This window comes from Plecotus auritus (assembly GCF_963455305.1).
Source record: "Plecotus auritus genome assembly, chromosome: 6".
Taxonomy (NCBI): domain Eukaryota; kingdom Metazoa; phylum Chordata; class Mammalia; order Chiroptera; family Vespertilionidae; genus Plecotus; species Plecotus auritus.
This window is the reverse complement of record NC_137773.1, coordinates 7,311,487-7,331,069: the sequence shown is the minus strand read 5'-3', so window position 1 is coordinate 7,331,069 and position 19,583 is coordinate 7,311,487. Positions and strand designations below refer to the sequence as shown.

At 51.0% G+C, this 19,583-nt stretch overlaps 1 protein-coding gene across 1 annotated transcript in view; it reads left to right on the top strand.

Annotated features, from left to right (window-relative positions):
* DOCK2 (dedicator of cytokinesis 2) overlaps positions 1–19,583 on the top strand; it is a 373,091-nt gene that overhangs the window by 342,935 nt on the left and 10,573 nt on the right. Inside the window, exons 39-45 of the mRNA XM_080676536.1 lie at positions 1,251–1,340; positions 3,113–3,217; positions 5,568–5,709; positions 10,846–10,927; positions 12,709–12,793; positions 13,586–13,672; positions 18,574–18,750. Coding sequence (XP_080532662.1) covers positions 1,251–1,340; positions 3,113–3,217; positions 5,568–5,709; positions 10,846–10,927; positions 12,709–12,793; positions 13,586–13,672; positions 18,574–18,750 — 768 coding nt within the window. The remainder of the gene's footprint in view (positions 1–1,250; positions 1,341–3,112; positions 3,218–5,567; positions 5,710–10,845; positions 10,928–12,708; positions 12,794–13,585; positions 13,673–18,573; positions 18,751–19,583) is intronic.

Sequence of the window (19,583 nt, the reverse complement as noted above, 5' to 3'; positions counted from 1 at the left end):
TGAGAAGGGACTGCGTCATTTCAGTTACACAGGTGACTGGCTCTAGAGCGCTCTGTGCAGCATTGGCCTTTCTTAGCAATACTGGGTCCCATCGTGAACTTAAAATTCTGTTTAGAGGGTCGCCCGGCTGGTGTGGCTCAGTGGTTGAGCGTCAACCTATGAACCAGGAGGTCACAGTTCAATTTCCAGTCAGGGCACATGCCCAGGTTGTGGGCTCGATTCCTAGTGTGGGGTATGCAGGAGGCAGCCAATCTATGATTCTCTCTCATCATTGATGTTTCTATCTCTCTCTCCCTCTCCATTTCCCTCTGAAATCAATAATAATAATAATAATAATAATAATAATAAAATAAAATATATATATGTGTGTGTGTATATATATATATATATATATATATATATATATATATACACACACACACATACATATATATTGAGGAGAGGTTGCCAATATATATTCTAGAAATATATATTAAAAAGAACAACAACCAATTACCAACAGCTAACTAGGTTTTTAAAAAATTCTGTTTACAGGGTAGATCTCGTGTCCTTACCACATACACAGACCAGAAAAAGAGGCATAGGAAGGGAGGGAGGGAAGAAGGAGGGAAGAGGGAGGGCGGGGAGATGGCCAGAGGGTCGGTGTCAGGCTGGCAGAGGGGAAGGACCCTGGCATGAGCACCAGAAGTGGGTCTGTCCCATCTCTAGCTCCAGGAACTCTGAGCCCGGGCACCTGCTTGCTTCTCTGTGAACCATTTCTCTTTGGAAAACAGGGCTACCCCTCCCTGCCCCACCTGCACAGGGCAGCTGAGGGAGTTCATTTACTTCTGAGGCAGGAGTGAAGCAAGGCCCCGGGGCACCCCCAGGTGGGCATCCTGGCCCTGCTTTGGGTTGGGCACCTGAGCTGGGCCACTCCTCTGCCCATGAACCTCTGCTTCTCACCTGGGGAGCACAGAAGCCGCCAGTCACCTCTCAGAGGGGTTGTGGTCCTGAGAGCCCGTGAGGACCGCGTTCAGCCTAGTCTGCAGCTGCTCCGTTATTTGTGAAGAAACTGGGCTGAGAGGCAGAGGAAGGGCTCCTGGGAAGCACCCAGCTTCCTGTGGTGGGCTGGGGCTCCCTGTGCATGGGGCTGGGGCTGGGCCAGGCTTGCCACTGAGTCCCAGGAAACACAGCTGCCAGGTCCCTTCCTCTGCAAAGGCCCTGCCCCCCTGGAGGCGCCCCTAACCTCTGTCTCTGCGCCCTTTCTGCAGATGTGGGAGGAGGCCATCAGCCTGTGCAAGGAGCTAGCGGAGCAGTACGAGATGGAGATCTTTGACTACGAGCTGCTCAGCCAGAACCTGGTAAGGTGCCACCTCAGAGCTGATTATTCTGGAGGCTGGTGCTCGGGACCTGGCTCACCACAGAGGTGGACGAGGGGGCGGGAGGCCAGACAGGTGGGACACAGAGAAAGAATGGAGGGAGGGCCTGACCCTGCTGAGCAGCTCCCTCCCCATTGGGAATATTTCCAAAGGGAGGAATTCTGGGAAAACTCATCAGACAGCCACTGGGATGGGTGTTAAGTACCTGCTTGGCACTGGGCGCTGCTGCTGCTGCTCACCCAATCAGCGCTGTGCTCCGTTTGCAGTCCAATTCCCACAAATCACGGAGCCAATTAAATAAAAACGCAGATTTGTGCTTTCTGATGAACAGATAAATCACATTAAAGTGCTCCCCATCTGGCCGTTCCCCATTAGCTCCTGGGTGCTTGTGATTAGGTGGAGGGAGTAGAAGTGGGGGAGCAGCTATGCTGCTTGTGCTGCAGAGGCCGAGCTTGGCGGGGCGGCCGCCTCTGCAGGTAAGACGTGGAGAACTTTTAGGTTGCCCCCCCCATCCCCCACCTACTTCCTGGTGATCTGAGAGCCAGACCCCAGGGCCCCATCGTAGCCCCTTTTAGAGGCCAGTCCAGCTCTAATGAGAGTCCGCGTATTGGGAGAGCGTTTATAGGATTTATTTTGGTGGGGAGTTGGTTATGGAGTAGTGTTCTAAGAGATGTGCTTGAAGAGAAAACACTTACATCTGCCCCATGAGTGCATCCACACAGACGTTTGCAGATAGGGGGGCCCAAAGGCCCACACACACATGCTCAGGACACATTTATGCATGCACACACACGCAGTACATATTCACACACATGCTGACATGCACACACAGCTGGGTACCAAGCCCACATCACAGGCTCATGCCTGGGTCCATGCACACACATCTTCCATTTGTATCAGATTTAAGATGTCACAGTTTGTCCTTTTCTATGTGCCATGTCTGGCTAGTGATGTCTTTCTGGCTTATATCCACCATAAGAAGCCATCAGGAGTGAAGTAAGATGCAGACTGTACCAGAGATGCTAAAATATGGAAAACACACACCTCTTAGAGGTGATGATATATGCCCTGTGCATGCACAGCAAGACGTCGATATGCAGACACACATCCATCCACACACCCGCACGAACACAGGCCGGTGACAGCTGGCCGGCTTCGCTTCCTTACCCACGGGCTGCACTATGAGATAACATTTCTTTATCTGCAAAATGGAGATGCAGTACTCGTGGGGTTGTTATGAGGGTGATGCAAGTAAATGAGCTCGTACGGGTAGAGCCATTTACCTGGGACATGGTATGCGCTAGATAGAGCTACCGCAGGTGTCCCTTAGCATCCAGGGGACACTGGTTCCAACTGACAAAATCTGCAGATGCTCAAGTCCCCTATGTAAAATGGCACAGAACCTCTATTTGCATATAGGCTACAGCAGGGTCTGCCTGCACACCAATTCATTTGCATGGATTCAGTGTAATGCTGGGCATGTGTCAAATTCGAGGGGTTTTTTTTTGGGGGGGGGACACGTTGGGGGACTTGTTTTCTAATATTTGAAATCTGCTGTTTGGTGGACATTAAAATTGCAGATACAGAGCCTGCTGTACTGTTACAATTGCAGACACTTCCACTGATGTGCAGATGTGCGCCCCAGGCACGCGGGTGCTGGTGTAAGGAGTGTGTCTGCACTGCGGCCTCCCTGAGCTGAGTGTGCCTTCAATACACATCTGAGTTGTTATGAGCTGTGAGTTTTCCTCTTTCAGGTCCAGCAGGCGAAGTTCTATGAAAACATCATGAAAATCCTCAGACCCAAGCCAGACTACTTTGCCGTCGGGTACTATGGCCAGGGCTTCCCCACCTTCCTGCGGGTGAGTTTGCGGTGACTTGTCCCAGGCCAGGCCCAGTTTATGCACCTCAGCTGTCCCTCTGCCAGGAGGACTGGGTGCGCTCAGACACCACACACTCTCCTCCCTTCCAGCACTGCCTGACTCCTGCTCACTCCCCATCCACAGAGCTGCTTCCAGAGGCAGTGAGTTCCCCATCCCTGCAGCAAGCATCTCTGCTACCCAGCAGCCCCAGAGAGCACCGGCTCTCAGACCTTTTAGACTCAGGACCCCTTTTCTCTCTTGTTTTTTTTTTTATTAAATATATTTTATTGATTCTTTTACAGAGAGGAAGGGAGAGGGATAGAGAGTTAGAAACATCGATGAGAGAGAAACATCGATCAGCTGCCTCCTGCACACCTCCCACTGGGGATGTGCCCGCAACCAAGGTATGTGCCCTTGACCGGAATCGAACCTGGGACCCTTCAGTCCGCAGGCCGACACTCTATCCACTGAGCCAAACCGGTTTCGGCCCCTTTTCTCTCTTAAAAATTATTGAGGTCCCCAAAGAACCTCTGTACTTATAGACTATATATACCACATTCAAAATTAAAACTAAGAAAATTAAAAATACTTATCAACTTATTTAAAATAAAGCCATCATTTGTCAATATAAACTTCATCTTTATGAAAAATTAACTATATTTTCTAATTTAAAACTAGTACGAACAGTGAATTGTTTCCTATTCCTGCAAACCTCCTAAATGTCTGATTGAGAGAAGACAGCGAGATGCTTACACCTGCTCTGCATTCAGTCGGCTGTGATTCCACACATCACGCAGCCTCTGGAAAATGGCTACATACTCACGAGAGATTGAGAGTGATGAGGGCAAAAGACAGATTACTGTTATTATAAAAAGAGCTTAGATCCTTTGTGGCCCAGAAAGGGTCTTAGGGACCCCTGGAGCACAGTTTCTGAACCACTGCTTTTGTGGATTATTCATTCATTCATTATGTAGAGAGTTGAATTGGGTCAACTACAGCCTTCCTTCTGATCTGGGAGTCTAGGATTCAAGTCTGAGCTCAGGGAGATTCAACAAGAACAGTAAACCTGGTGTCTGACTCCTCTTGATTGACAGTTCCGTCAGGAGACAAATCACTCACTGTTACCAGTCGATGTGGAAGTCACAGTGGGCATGAGCTGCCTGCAGGAGGGGACATGCTGAGAGTTTCCTTGATGGGAGGGAGGTGCCTTCCCAAACCTGATCAAGCATCGGAACCCCCTGGGGAACTTGATAGAAATGACATCCTGGGCCCTACCACATAGGTTCCGTCTCAGCAGGTCTGGAGTGAGGCCTGAAAATCCGAACTTCTAAAGTCTCCCAGGCTCCTTGGATGGTCTCCCAGATTCAGAAGCCACCGATTTATGGAGGTGACAGACATGGGTTTAGACAGAAGAACTTAGGGCCCTCAGAGGCTGCCCAGATCTGGTCTAGAGCAGGGATTCTCAACTCGGCTCTGTTGACATTTTAAACTAGGTCATTGATCTTGTGCATGAAAGGATGTTTAGCAGCATCCCAGGCCTCTGCCCACCAGATTCCAGTACTCCTCCCCCTGCCCCCAAGTGACAACTAGCAATGGTTCCAGACATTACCAGTTCCCATGGAGGCAAAAACACCCTCTGTTTGAAACTTACTGGTCTAGAAGAGACTAATGTGGTCAAGGAAGGGTAAAGAGTGTGTCTCCATGGAAATAGGACCAGGAGCCAAATGATGGGAGACCCAAATGCTGGTCCCTCCCTGCCCACAGGGCCCATTAAAGGCCAGACATAAAACTTGTGGTCATATAAACAGGAGAGTAGGAGTGACACAGTGAACATCGAGGGAGGAATTATTCTGAAAGCTCTACATAGGACACTTTGAAGGAGAAGCTTTCAGCATCCACGATCTTCTCTCCCTCTAGACCAGGGGTGGGCAAACTTTTTGACTTGAGGGCCACAATGGGTTCTTAACTGGACTGGAGGGCCGGAACAAAAGCATGGATGGAGTGTTTGTGTGAACTAATATAAATTCAAAGTAAAGGAGCGGAGGGGAGAGCAAGAGAACCCTCCACTCTTTTGGCTCCGCGGGCCGGATAGAACAGCCGAACGGGCCGGATCTGGCCCGCGGGCCATAGTTTGCCCACGGCTGCTCTAGACCCAACCTTTCTTAAGAAGTGCTGTGCCTGGCTAGAAGGTCAGTGAGCTGAGCTTCTCCTTTCCTCAGTGGGGAAGTAGAGAAAGATCTATAGGAAGCCACCATGGCCCCATGCTCATGTCACAGCCTCCCAGCTTTGCTTGGACCACACCCTCCAATCCTGGGCCCTGAGATCCCTGATGGCTGTCATTTCTCTACAGAACAAAGTGTTCATCTACCGAGGGAAGGAGTACGAGCGGAGGGAAGACTTCCAGATGCAGCTCATGAGCCAGTTCCCCAATGCAGAGAAGATGAACACAACCTCTGCCCCCGGGGACGATGTGAAGAACGCCCCAGGCCAGTGTATCCTTGGAGAGGCCCCAGCCCAGGGGCCCGACATGGGTAGCCCCGTTGGGACTGTAGCCCACAGAGCCCCATCTTAGAGCTCAGAGCTGCACCAGCATCATTGATGGGGTGCCAATTTCAGTGTCCAGTGTGGTGGGATACAATGAACCCACCTGGGGAGACTCTAGATGTTGAATTCATTGGTTAATTACTCACTCACTCATTCATTCTTGTAAAGAATGCTATCGAGCTCCCACTCTGCGCCAAGCATTATGCAACCTGCCGGAGACTACACTCATAACGTGGTTCTACCTCAGGGAGCATATAGTTCAGTAACTAAGAGACATTGAACAGCAGCACCATTAAATGTGTGTTGATAAAAATGCGATCCCTGCCAAGAGGAGGCTATGCAGGTCCTTCGATGGGGAGGGCAGGGAAGGCCTCCTTGGGGAAGGTGATGTGTAAGGTGAGTCACCAGCCAAACGTTAGTGGGAGCTGAGAAGAATGTCCTAGACAGCTGGACGGCCCATCACGTGCAAAGGCCTGAGTGGGAAGAAGCAGAGGAGGTTCTAAGAACTGAAATGGGGCCACAACGCTCTTCTAGGAAAATCAAAACTCTCAAGAAAGGCCTCCAGGCTGTCCATCCTCTGACTCCTGCCTGCCTCTCCATCACCATGGCCCTGACTCTTTCTTCCCTCTTTTTTGTTCCTTAAACACGTGAAGCTTGTTCCCACCTCTGGGCCTCCGTGTGCTCTGTTCCCTCTGCTTGGCATGCCCTTCCCCCATCAGATCCTAACTTGGCGGCACCACCTGGAAGTGGCCGTCCCTGGTCACCTGAAGTGGCCTTCTCTGAACTCTTCAGGGCTCTTATCTCAGCCTCTGTGTGTTTTCCTTAGAGAATTGGTCTCAGTCTGTTGTTATCTTTGTGCTTTTTAAAGGTGCGTGTAAGTTAGACGCTAAGCTCTGTGAGGGCAAGGACTTGAACATCACAATAACTCCTACATCATCCGGTGCCCTGTACAAAGCTGACTCTTGGGAAATACATGCTGATTAATAAGAAGACAAAGAAAACAAGAGGAAAGGAAGAGGGAGATGGACCCAGAAAGGGAGGGAGAGGGAGCCAGCTCACTGGCGCACAGAGGACAGAGGTGGCATGAGATGACGCCATGAGGTGGGGCAGAGTGGGGTGTTCACGCGACTCTGGGCAGGAGGCGGACTCCTGAGGAAAAGGCAGACAACCTAGCGGAGGTGCGTCAAACCAGCCTGGCTCCCCGCTTTGCACCCTTGAACACAAATTAAGTTATAGCCTTTAAAGTGGGGTTGACAGGATACATGGCCGGTCTGCCGAACTGTAATCCAAATATATTTCCCTTGGGTGATGCATATTCACCTGTAACCTTTTCATTATGCTTGCCTGCCCTTCGTGCCTGCTCTACCACGGTCGTTTGCAGCAGGAAATGTAATGGTGGTGGGGCTGGCTAGTTACAGATGCGAGCTGGGGTACAGATGAGAGCCGGGATGGACACGTGGAGTTGAGCAGCCCCGTGGCCGTTAACTCGGGCAGGTGGAGGGGGCATGAGCTCCCGGCCATGTAATCATATGGAGGCCTGATCCAGTGTCCGGATCCAGGTCTGTCATTTGTTAAATGTCCTCTTCTTGCTATGCAGGGAGTGAGTGCTTTAGTGCCATCATTCCTTTAATCCCCATAACAATTTGTAAGGTTAGTATTAATTGGTTAGTATTAATTTTCCTTATTTCATAGAGAAGGAATGTGGGAGGCAGGGAGGTAAGGTTACAAAGCTAGTTGGTGATGGAATTGAGATTTGAACTCCAGGTTCTATGTGTCTCAAAGTCTGTATTCTTTCTATAATGCCAGCATTTTGTTTAAGACTGATGAACAGAATGTTCTTTATTAACTAATTGTTCGTGTACTAGGCATTTGTATGCATTATTCCCTTCTGGCCTCCTAATAATCCCCTGAGATGGGAAGTATTACTCTCTGGACTTTACAAATAAGAAAACAGAGGCTCAAAAACTGTAAGCATCTGCACAAGACGCCTGGAAGTGATGGAACTAGGATTTGAACTTGGGTCTGCTTTTTACCAAAACCTGAGCTCTCTTGAAAAGCTGATGGGCAGTTTGGAAAGGTGACAGGTCTTCTGTCTTTTCACTTAGGTATCAAGTGGGGGAAGACATTTAAAAGCAAAGGTCGCTTAGCTGGGTGTCTCCTGCCCCTACCATCCTCTCTGCCCAGACCTCGGGGCCACACTTCTATGCATAGCCTCAGCACCTGGTTAGAGTCTAGCCACACATCCTCTTGTGTCACTGGCTCCATTGGGTCAGGGTTGGATGACCCTCTTGGACCAAGGCCAGATGCTAAGGTCAGTAGACATGACCTAGAACCTTCTTTAAAACAGGAGTTGGCAAACTTCTCTATAAAGGACCAGATAGGAAATATTTCCATCTTTCTGGGCCATGTGGTCTCTGTCACAACAACTCAACTCTGCTGCAATAGTGGTGGGGGGGCGGGCATCCATGGATAATACATGGATGGATTATCAAGGTTCTAGGCATTTCCCCACTAAACATCTTGGCTTTAAGCATTTGCACCACAAATATTTTCACTGCAGAATTAATTCACAGTAAGGCGATTTTGCCGTAAAAGGACATAATAAAACAGGACAAAGTGAATAACAAAATTAAAAAGACGTTGCTGCTATACATTTTTTTAAATGTCGATTTATATTCGCATATGGTCGCATGTCCATTGCTAGAGGTTCCAAAGCTCCATGGGAAATGCTGTTGGATGCAATACATACAATATCATCTAAGGCTTCGCAAACTGCTGTGTGATCATTTTCTAGTATAGTATGCAATCCGGCCCATATTTTCTATCAAGTAAATATATGCACTTGTTATCATCCACTATTCAGACCACCCCATCTACATATCACTGTGTAGACTGTTATGAGGGCTAAGATTTATATAATGTGAAGATGGGATTACCGTGAGATCTGTCAATGGAGAAATGAAATAAAACCAAGCTGTCATGACAGCCAGCGTAAATACATTAAGTATTTAATGTTTTTAAATTGATTTGTCAATGGAGAAATGGGACCAAACTGTCAAGCAGCTATTTTATCTTTTACAGCAAAAATGCTTGAAGCCAAGATGTTGACAGCTGAGATGCTTGAAAATACCCGACAAGCCCAACATCGGTATGGAGTGAGTTCATGGGGAGGGGGCCAGTTGAGTTAAACTTGGAATGATGTCTTGGCCATTTCCTACGTGTGAAAGAATCATTGCCTCCGCTATCAGAAAGCTCACGACCTGGTGGGGAGGGGGTCGGGGGGAGACAGGGCGCTCAAAGATAAGAGCCAGGTCCAGACAAAGCACTTGAGGGGCCCCCAAGCTGTGGAGAAGGAAGGAAAAGGAGACCTGGCTGAGGACAAGCCGAAGGCTGGTGGAGGTGCTGGAGGTGTGGGGAAGCCTTCCAAGCAGAGGGAACAGTAGTGGATGTAAATATTTCTCTCTTTCCCGCGTCCAGCGTGGCTAGAGAGCAGTCTGGTTCCTGAGTAGGGGTGGCTGGGGGTTGAGAAAATGAAAGAAAGAGACAGACACAGAGATAGAAGGAAAAGCTGGGGCCTGGTGGGACCACTGTCCTCTGATGGAGAGACAGGGACCTAGAGCCAATACAGCGTGTTTATTTTATACAGCGAAAACCAGGAAGTTTTACTAAAGGTCAAGACAAAGGAAATTATGCGCATTCTTGGGTGGGCCCGAGTCCTATTCATTCCTGGTGCTTGGCTGGATTTAAATAACAAAACCCATCTCCTGGCACCTGGGCTGAAGGTCAAGCTGATAACACTCCTGCCTCTGGCAAAGCTTGTTTCCAGGATGTAGTTTTGCCAACCACTGGATTCACCTGACAATAATTAAAAAAAAATGCTCATGTGTCTTCCCAGGCACTCTCTACAAGTGGAATCTGTTGGACACACAGACGTAATGGTGGGATATAGGTCGGGAGCCTAGTGGAGTATTTGAATACTCCATATTTAACGTTGGCATACGAGAATGCCAACACGAGGAGTTTGTGATCCCTTGGTTGGCAGAAGTGCCAGGCCCAGGAAGAGGAATTCCGGGGTCATGGCAGTCATCTGGCAGAGCAGAGCGATGAGAGAACACGATCGTCCAAGAGGAGAGATGGGTGGAGACGCCATGGAGCAGGGCGCAGGGATGGGCCCAGTGATGGCTGACTTTGTTCATCCAGTTTGCAGTATCATTCGCTTAAAGTGAATAAAGGTCTAGAATGAGGGTGACAGAGATCTGTCCTCTCCTTGTATCTGTGCCCATGGTAGGCATCACTAATCGACCGTGGAACTCTTTCCCACCGAGCCTGGTCGTGGCCTTCCAATCTTGTTGCAGGCAGCTACTCTCAAACTCTCAGAGTTGGAGTGTAAAACGGCATGTATTTGCATGCTCTGAAGCTGTGCTTCTCAAATGTGTGCTTGCATATCAGGATCTTATTAAAAATCAGAGTCAGATTGAGCAGGTCTGAGGCGGGGCCTGAGAATCACCATTTCTAACATGCTCTCAGGTGATACCCATGTTGCTGGTCCAAGAGCCACACTGGGTAGCAGTCAAGAGTCAAAGAGCCCGAGTTTAGGATTAAAGATGTAAGTACAAACCCCTGCTTTGTTCTCACAAGTGTGTGAGTGTCCGCAAGTTGTCTAGCTTCTTTGACCTTGATGTCCTCAGCTAGGAAATGGGACAAGTACATTAATACCGCTGCTCTGTGGAATGGGAGGGAGGAAAGGAGTCCATGGGGAGATGTGCTCTGCAATTGATTAAGAGCCATAATGCATTAGATGGTGTTGTTGCTAATGATAACACAGCAATGAAAATGGTGACCAAGCACTACTAACCTACCATCAGCAGGGGCGGAGCCCTGGGACAGGGTTGCAAGTGACAGCAGCTCTGCCTGCTAACTGGTCAACAGGACCTAGTTGGCAGCCAGCAACCTGAGGTTGGTCCTTCAGTGAAAACTGGACCCCAGAAGGCTGGTCTGGAAGGAAGGTCTCAGAGGGACCCACTCTGCTTGGAACTGTCCCTCTGGCCGGGGACATGTTGTGAACCTTAACTCGGGGACCCCAGACATCCAGTGTTTCACCGTCCAGCCCGTCTTGGATGAACACCCCAGGTTCAAGAATAAGCCGGTGCCTGACCAGATTATAAAGTAAGACCCGCAGCTCCCTGGAAGGCGGGAATGGGAAAGAAATCCCAAACTGAGCTGGAGGCAGCGATTTCTCCCCAGGGCCCTTCTGCGTCCTTCCCGGTCTTAGCAGCCTGTTCCCCTTCCTCTTGGGAGGAGAAACACACACCCCTCCCCCCAATTAGCCATCTGGGCCCCGCCGCTGAAAAGGCTGAAGCCAGAGATGAAGGACAGGAATGAGGATGTGGTTCGCCTCGAGGCAGATCAGGAAGCAGTGATGAGATTCACTGAACTGGACGTGGAACCTGTCGCTCAGGTGGATCCCACAGTGTGTGTGTGTGTGTGTTTGTGTGTGTGAGCGAGAGAGAGTGTGCGTGTGAGTGTGTGTGTGAGTGTGTGTGTGTATGTGTGAGTGTGAGTGTGTGTGAGAGTGTGTGTGTGTGAGAGTGTGTATGTGTGTGAGTGTGTGTGTGAGTGTGTGTGAGTGTGCGTTAGTGTGTGTGTGAGTGTGTGAGAGTGTGTGAGTGTGTGTGAGTGTGTGTGTGAGTGTGTGTTAGTGTGTGTGAGTGTGTGTGTGAGTGTGTGAGTATGTGTGTGTGTGTGTTAGTATGTGTGAATGTGTGTGTGTGAGAGTGTGTGTGTGAGTGTGTGAGTGTGAGTGTGTGTGTTTGAGTATGTGTGTATGTGTGTGAGTGTATGTGAGTGTGAGTGAGTGTGTGTGTGTGTGTGAGTGTGTGTGTATGTGTGTGAGTGTGTGTGTGTGAGTGTTAGTGTGTGTGAATGTGTGTGTGTTTGAGTGTGTATGTGTGTGAATGTGTGAGTGTTAGTGTGTGTGTGAATGTGTGAGTGTGTGTGTGTGTGTGAGTGTGTGTGTGAGTGTGTGAGTGTTAGTGTGTGTGTGAATGTGTGAGTGTGTGTGTGTGAGTGTGTGTGTGTGTGTGTGTGTGTGTGTGTGTGTGTGTGAAGGAGGGGTCCAGGGAAGGCGTGCTCAAGCTGGGCACTTTCCCCCAAGGGGACATCTTTCAGCATGTGCTGAGGTTGTATGTTGACAGTGGGCATGTTCAGGCTATGGGAAAGGGACATCCCAGAGAATACCATGAAGACAGGTGTCAATCTGTTCAATACTAGAGGGCAAGGTCAGTGATGAGCCATGAGGCACAGGCTCTGCTAAACCTGTGGAGCACAAGGCTGCACCCCTTCCAGCTGTCCAGCTGACCCCCTTAGACCCAGGGGCCCAATATAGCATCCCCAGTGCTTCAGTAAAAGGCCTCCCCTCTGGACCAGTGGGAAGCAGGTGCTTGTAGGAAGAAGGGCCCATGGCCTTCACACGGCTGAGCAGGACCTCAGCCTCCTTCCCCCGCAGTCAGGCACCCGTGGGCGGGGACCACAGCTATACAGCTAGCCCTGTGCCCTGCTGGCCCCGATGGCAGAACCTCACTAGAGAGTCAGGAAAAGTGATTAGGGGAGATGGCTGGGATCCCTAAAGAAATCCTTGGAAGACCCCCCTAGGACGTTGGCTAGGTGTGTGTAGCCCTTCACAGCAGTCCCAGGAAATGGTGACCCAGGCGACTCTGTGTGCATTCATGCAAGAATTCCAACTCCTGGGGTACCCCTGTCCTCGTGAAGGCGGAACACCAGTCTACCTTCTAATCACCTCGCCAGGAAAGCCTGGTTTTAAGCGTTGCAGCGAGGACTCTGCCAGGCCCGAGCTTGCTGTCAGGGACCGCACTGGGCAGGCTCAGGGCAGGCTCTGCGTCAAGCGGCTGGCGTGCTGCTGGGAGCCTCAGCCTCTTCCTGTCTTGCAGCTTTTATAAATCCAACTACGTGCAAAGGTTCCACTACTCCAGGCCGGTGCGCAGGGGGACGGTGGACCCCGAGAACGAGTTTGCCGTGAGTATCTCCCCTCCCCCACAACAGCCCTGACCATTCCCTGGACCCCCTGGGCAAGCAGGGCATGCATCTGCCAGCCTCCGACTGGGAGGGGATTTGATCCACAGCCAAGGAAGTAAAGCCAGCATCCACCGAGGCAGCGACCCCATCCCTGGTCCTTCCATTGGGATTGTTAGTCTTTTCACTTTCAAGATACCGACCCAGGCCTTGTGTGATATGCGCCTTCCAACCAAGGGCACTGGGGCATTTCCGGAAGGGAGGGTCCTCAGGCTAGGCAGGGGCATTGAAGCCAAACCCTCCAGCAAACACCAATTATAAACCACAGAGGTGTGAGTCCCGGCTGTCCCCTGTGTGTCCCCCCGCTGGGGCCTGCCTTCTATTCCCCAGGGCCAAGGCCGCATGAGGAGGTGGCCTCAGATCTCCTCCAGCTCTTTGCCTCGGGCTGTGACTTTTCATATCTGGGGAGTTACTGCCCCTTTGAGAATTGAATGCACACGGTGGCCCTTCCCCAGGAAATGCAGGTGGATGCACTCAGTACTACCTTAAAATCCAAACCCTTTAGACACCCTAGTTCAAACTGACTGGGCCTAAATCCAGGGAAAACTTAAACTTCACGCTGGTAAAGGATTCCTAAGAGTAAGGTGAGAGTGTGTTTCTGGGTCTTGCAATACCTATTCTGATCTTGGGTGGATGGGAAGCTGGGGGGTCTGGAGGGGTCCGGGAAAGCATGTCTGGTACCCAGGTTTCCTAAGTGGTGCTTTCCTTCCCTCGTCACCCTCTGCCCCGGCACAGTCCATGTGGATCGAGAGAACCTCCTTCGTGACCGCGTACAAGCTTCCGGGGATCCTGCGCTGGTTTGAAGTGGTCCACATGTCCCAGGTGAGTCTCCGGGCCTTCGGAGTGCACCTCTCCCAGCCCAGGAGCTCTGGTCTGAAGCCACCGTGGGAGTCCTGAAATTCCAGTGCAGGAAGGGACCTGAGGCAGCATCCAAATTAGCTGCTTTCAGATCTTTTTTAAAGCAGCAGGTGACTTTCTCTCCTCACAAATGAAACCTGCTGCAATGGAAGCTGGTGAATGGGGAACTCCTATGGGGGATGCAGGGGGAGGTAGAGGCCTGGAACTCTTGCCACTCAACCACCCCTCATATCCTCCTTGTCCCAGCAGCCCCTGAGGGTGCATGTGCAGAATCCCACTATGAACCCATTTTACAGCTGGACACAATGAGGCTCAGAGAAGAAATCCCACAGGCGCCAGGCTCTGACTAGAATGCAAATCTCTGAACTCCCTTCTGCAAATTGCATGTATTTTACTTCTCAGTGCACTTCAGGCTCTTCACATCCTCAGCTAAGAATCTTTCCGCTGCCTCAGGGGGTCAGAGTGGTGGTGAGGAAACCTGAAATGTAGGCACATATTTAGGCTGTTTTATTCATTCAACAAATTTTTGATAATGTACCTAACACATGCCGGGCACTGTTGACCTGACCTGAAGACTTTGCCACGAAGCTTACGTTTTAGTGCGGGAGACGGACTAAAACATCAAAGTCAATATATCCTGTGTCACATGGTGATAGCCATTATGGAGACACGTGGAAGAGAGAGATGATGGAGGGATTGCTATTTAAACCGGGTGGCCAGAGAAAGCCTGGAGGGAGTCAGGGAGTGGCCCATGCAGATACGAAGAGGAGGCAGAGGGAACGGCAGGGCAAAGGCCCTGGGGCCAGTGCATGCTTGTAGTCTGGGTCAGCACCAGTGCGTGCTGAGGAGAAGGAGGCAGGTACCTGATCAGGTAGGACTTTACAGGCCCCCACAAGGACTTTGGCTTTCCTACTGAATGACCTGGAACCGTGAGCAGAGGAGGGACGAGATCTGATTGGTGTTTTCCAACTACTTGTATTATCAGCATTAGGACCACCCAACCCCAGCAGCCCAGTGGCCCTCCAGTCTCCTTTCACAGGCCTAGCCTGGACCTTGGGGGAAATAGAATGATGATGATATGGGCAAACACTCATTGAGGATGCGCTAAACTGTTCACACGCATGATCTCATTTAACCCCTCAACAACACTGAGAGATAAATGTTACCGTTCCTCCCATTTTACAGATGAAGAAACTGAGGTGTGGAGTGAGCGAGTGTGTTGTTCAAGGTTAGCAAATAAGGCAGGGTTTGACTTTAACCTCAGGTTCCTGGGCTGGACTCACTCTCTCCTCCTTCCTCATCGAGTCCCATACCACCCCGGCAATAAGCAGAGCCCTGGAAAAACAGAAACCATCTGTGCTCTTCCTCGTGGGACGGACTGCCACAGGTGAAGCTTGACAAGTGTCCCAGGTCCCATGTCAGGCTTTATCCCATGAATACAAAACCCTGTGAGGTACATACTATTATTAACCCCATATCTGGAGTGAAGAATGTGAAACTTTCTACCAATCTTAGCTGCCACCCAATGGCCCTGCTGTGCCTTTCCCTCCAGTGGTGCTCAGCAAGGCGCCCCTGTCCTTCAGTGACCCCATGAGATTGTGGGCAACGGAGGGAGCCCTGCTGCACCCCCATTCCCCTCCGCCACTGACTTTCTCCTCAAAGCACCTGCTGCCTCCTAACAGACCATCTAATGTGGCTGCATGTTGATTTTAATATCTAGAATATTACATATAATATAACCTATTAGGGTATAAGCACTTAAGCACTACAATAACATAAGCTCCGGGAAGCCAGATTTTGGTCTATTTTATTCCCTGCCATATCGCTGAGTGCAAAGACTAGTCCCAGGCCTGTAACTGCTACTCAAGAATCTTGGTTTAGAAAACCTATACCCATCAGTCAACATGCAGACGCCGTCACGTCTGAACCTGTTTCCTTGTCTTACGGACTCAGGAGTCAGGAAAGAATTGGTCAACATTTTTGTTTCGCTCCTTTTATCCTGATGGCTTCTGATGGGAAGGTTTGGGAAAACTTCCAAAACGTTGACCGGAGTGGATTTATCTGTAGCAGCCTCCCGGCTGAGTTACCCCGAATGTCAGCATGTCTCAGACGCCAGCTTCCTGCCTGCTGAGTGCGTGCGTGTCCCTGCACTGGCCTTTGCATTCCCTGAATTGATGTCTTGTCGGCTGTTTCTTCCGTGAATCGTCATGACGACAGGACTGTGTGAACAGAGAGGTGTTCTCTGATGGGATTCGAGTGTGGGTTCTGCTGACGGAGGGTTCTTTCTTGCTCTCGGCCCCGAGAACGTGACCTTCATAGCAAGCCTTGATCTGGGGTCAGGAACACAAAGGCAACACAGGTCGTTAACGAGCTGCATGTTTTTGGACAAACACGGTGTGTCTCGGGGGCCTTAGTTTCCATCGTCTGTAAAATGGAGACTGAAAAACTATGGAATGTCAGAGCGGAAAGCCACCCTCGGGGTCATTCAGTCACGAGCTGCAAGTTCAAAAACCTTCTGGGCCCAGGAGAAAAATGCAAATAGGTGGGATAATCTCATTCCCACAACAGGGGCTGGTGATGCGGCGGCAGACCCTCTCCAGTTGAAGTCAGTTTTGCAATTAGACCTCACGTGCCGTCTGCAAGAACCTCGCCAGACCCAGCCTGGCCTGCAGACCCTGGTTCTTGTCCATCCCACTGTTTTACACAGGAGGAAACTGAGGCTCAAAGGTGGGACTTGAACTGCCGAGTGATCAGGGGCAGAAGTAGGACACAATGGCACTGCCTGTCTCATGCAGCGCCTGGGGTCCTAAGAGGATCTGATTTAAGAAGGGGGTGTGGGTGACACGCCTCTGAAGAATACGAAACACCCCTGATGACAGGGAATTCGTGTCCCTTCGTCCTTTGGCTGATGCTCCCACCTCCCAGGTCTAAAACTGTTTTCAAAGCGTTTCCCTCTGATAGTTCAGTTTCCCCTCCAGCAGCGGGGCAAGGTTGCATGTAGTGGCACTACTCTGAGCACTGCATACTCGGTCACACAGATGCCGAGGCGGGGGTGGGGGGGGGGGTGGGTGGGGGTGGGGGTGAGAAGCCAGAGGCACTGTCAGTCACCCTCACTCCCGGCTCCCCAGGCTGTAATGAGGTTGAAGATGGGGCAGTGGGGGGGGGGGGGATTCAGAAGTCGCTTGAGAAATGGGGAGGAAAGCGAATCAACAGGACTTCCCACGTTTAGCAACTCTCCCTCACGTCTACGTCTCTCAGATGTGCCAGGCTATTGTGAGATCGGGGTGCGGAGCTGGGCCCTCCCTGCGTGGTTGTGACAGATTTTCCCTAGAGCCCAGTCTGGATGGGGCTTCCACAGCCCCTGCAGGGGTGCAGCCTCGCCGAGCGGGCACAGAGCCTCCTGCTCCAGCTCACGTGTGTGTGACAGAAAGCGGCAGTGACAGTGACAGAGCCTGGTCGCAGGGCCGCCTTGCTGCAGACAACACCATCTTTAAAAACGACAACAAACGAAGAAAGGTGTGGGAGGCTGGGATTCACGGAGATTTAAGGAAATGCTTTAAAAAGATGTCCAAGACGGCTCTAGAGGTTGGTTCTGCCCTTCCCACATGCCCCATGGTCATAATATCCAGCAGCGACATTTTTTGAAAGAATTCTGCTGAATCAAGGGTCCTATTATCTCCACTGGTCTTTGCTCCAGACTCAGGGAGGCACCCCACCTGCCAGCTATCCTCCAAGCAGGTTTCATCAGCCTCATTTTACCAACGAGTCCACCAAGGCTCAGAAAGGCCAGGAAGCTCCCTCAGGGCCACACAGCTAGAAAACAGCCAGCAGAGCCGAGGGCTGCTCTCGGTGTAGTCCAGGGTGAGCGCACCAGGGCCTGTGGGAGATCCCGCCCGCCACCTGTTGTTGTGAGTTGTTTTATTGGGACAACCAGCGCATTAATTTTCCTGTTGCCTGGAGCTGCCTTTTGCTACAGTAACCGAGTCGACTGGTTGCAGCAGAGAACGTCTGGCGTGCAGATGTCTGGGTCTTTTGTGGAAAAGGTTTGCAGCCCCTTGCTCGGTTTTTCACTCCAGACTCCGTGCTCTGGAGAACCCTGACTATACAGTGAGCATGTGATGGGCGTCTTGTTTCTATCGCTTTCTAAGGGGTGTTGGAGAGGCGATGGGTTTTATCTTCCCAATTAAACCGAATCCACCTGGGAAGAGTGACCCCTCATACAACAACCGGTTTTAGGACTGAGGCTGGGCCACGCTGGGGCATCAGGTCTCCAGCTGCTGTGATCTGCCTGCTGACAGCTCTCACACAGTAGGTGCATAAGCAGTGCCGGATGGGTTGGATTACAGAGTGGTTCTCACAGGTAATAAGAAGGAAGGGCCTCCCCGGAACACATCCAGCCTCTGAAACGCCAGCAAAGGCCTGGAGTCACCTCAGCTCCCCGGAGAAATCCCTTCTCACAGCACAGGAAGGAAGCTGTCTCTCCCGACGCAGACGGCCCAGAGCCACTAATGACAGGGCGCCTCAGCCCCTCGGGGAGCATCGCCTCATTTGAATTCCAGCCCCCAGTAAAATCAATCCCTGCGAGTGTGTCTGTTTTTCTTTGTCTTTTTTTGTTTTTTAATTTATTTCATTTTATTATTGATTTCAGAGAGGGGAAGGGAGAGGGGGAGAGAGAGAGAAAAACATCAATGATGAGGGAGAATCATTGACGGGCCTCCTGCACGCCCCACACTGGGGATCAAGCCCACACCCCTGGCATGTGCCCTGACCAGGAATAGAACCCTGGCCTGCTGGTCCATAGGTCGATATCTGTTTTTAAAGGCCCTGCTAAGTCCCCCTCTTTCTACCGATCTCATTTGCAACAGACCACAATCAGCCCCCTGGAGAACGCCATCGAAACCATGTCCACAGCCAACGAGAAGATCCTGATGATGATCAACCAGTACCAGAGTGACGAGAGCCTCCCCATTAACCCGCTGTCCATGCTCCTCAACGGGATCGTGGACCCCGCCGTCATGGGAGGGTTCGCCAAGTACGAGAAGGTGAGGGCTCTGCTGTCCCGGCCCCCGTGGGGGTCAGAGCAGTCGCTGGGGGCCTGGGGGCAGACACAGCTGCATGTCGCTCAACTTACTGTAGCTGTTTGCCCCTAGAGGGACCCCCTCAGCCTGGTGGGAACCCATTCGCCTCCCAGAGGCTCCACAGCCTCCCTCTCATCTCCTTCCCACCCTCAGTGCCGCCCTGGGCTGTGGCCGGAGGGCCAGGGCTCACAGAGCCCCTTATCCCAGTGGCCACATCCAGGCGCCTCTGCCAAGGAAAGGCTCTGGGAGGGCCAGGTGACTGTCAGCCAGGCCACTGAAGTGGAGAAACCATGAATCCAAGTCCGGGACTAGAAATATCTTCTGAAAGAGGAAGAAATGAAACCCAGAATCTGTGACAGTACAGATGGGATGGAAGGTCAATTCCAGAAGGAGAATTACAACTTAGATAGATAGCCAGGTCCAAGGTCTCTCCAGAAATCCCCACCCATGGGAGCCACAGATTTTTTTTCTGAGCTTCCTGGTGTCCAGAGCAAAAAGGGAAAAGCCATCAGATATATGAGTCTCAGTATTCACTGGGGAAAATACCAACTTCTCAGGAGGGGGACATAGCTTTTCCTGGCAATGAAATGGAATGGATTTTCACACCTTACACTGTAGGAGACACTGGGGGGCAATGGCCTCCTCCTTCTAGTGACCCTCACAGTGGACTCCCTAGTATGTTTTCCATGCCATTCGCTGGTGGAGACTAAGAATGCAACACAGTCATTTAATTCAGAGTAATTCCAGTTGCTAACCCAACAGTCCTTCCAGCCACCCTCAGACCCCCATGGAGTCCC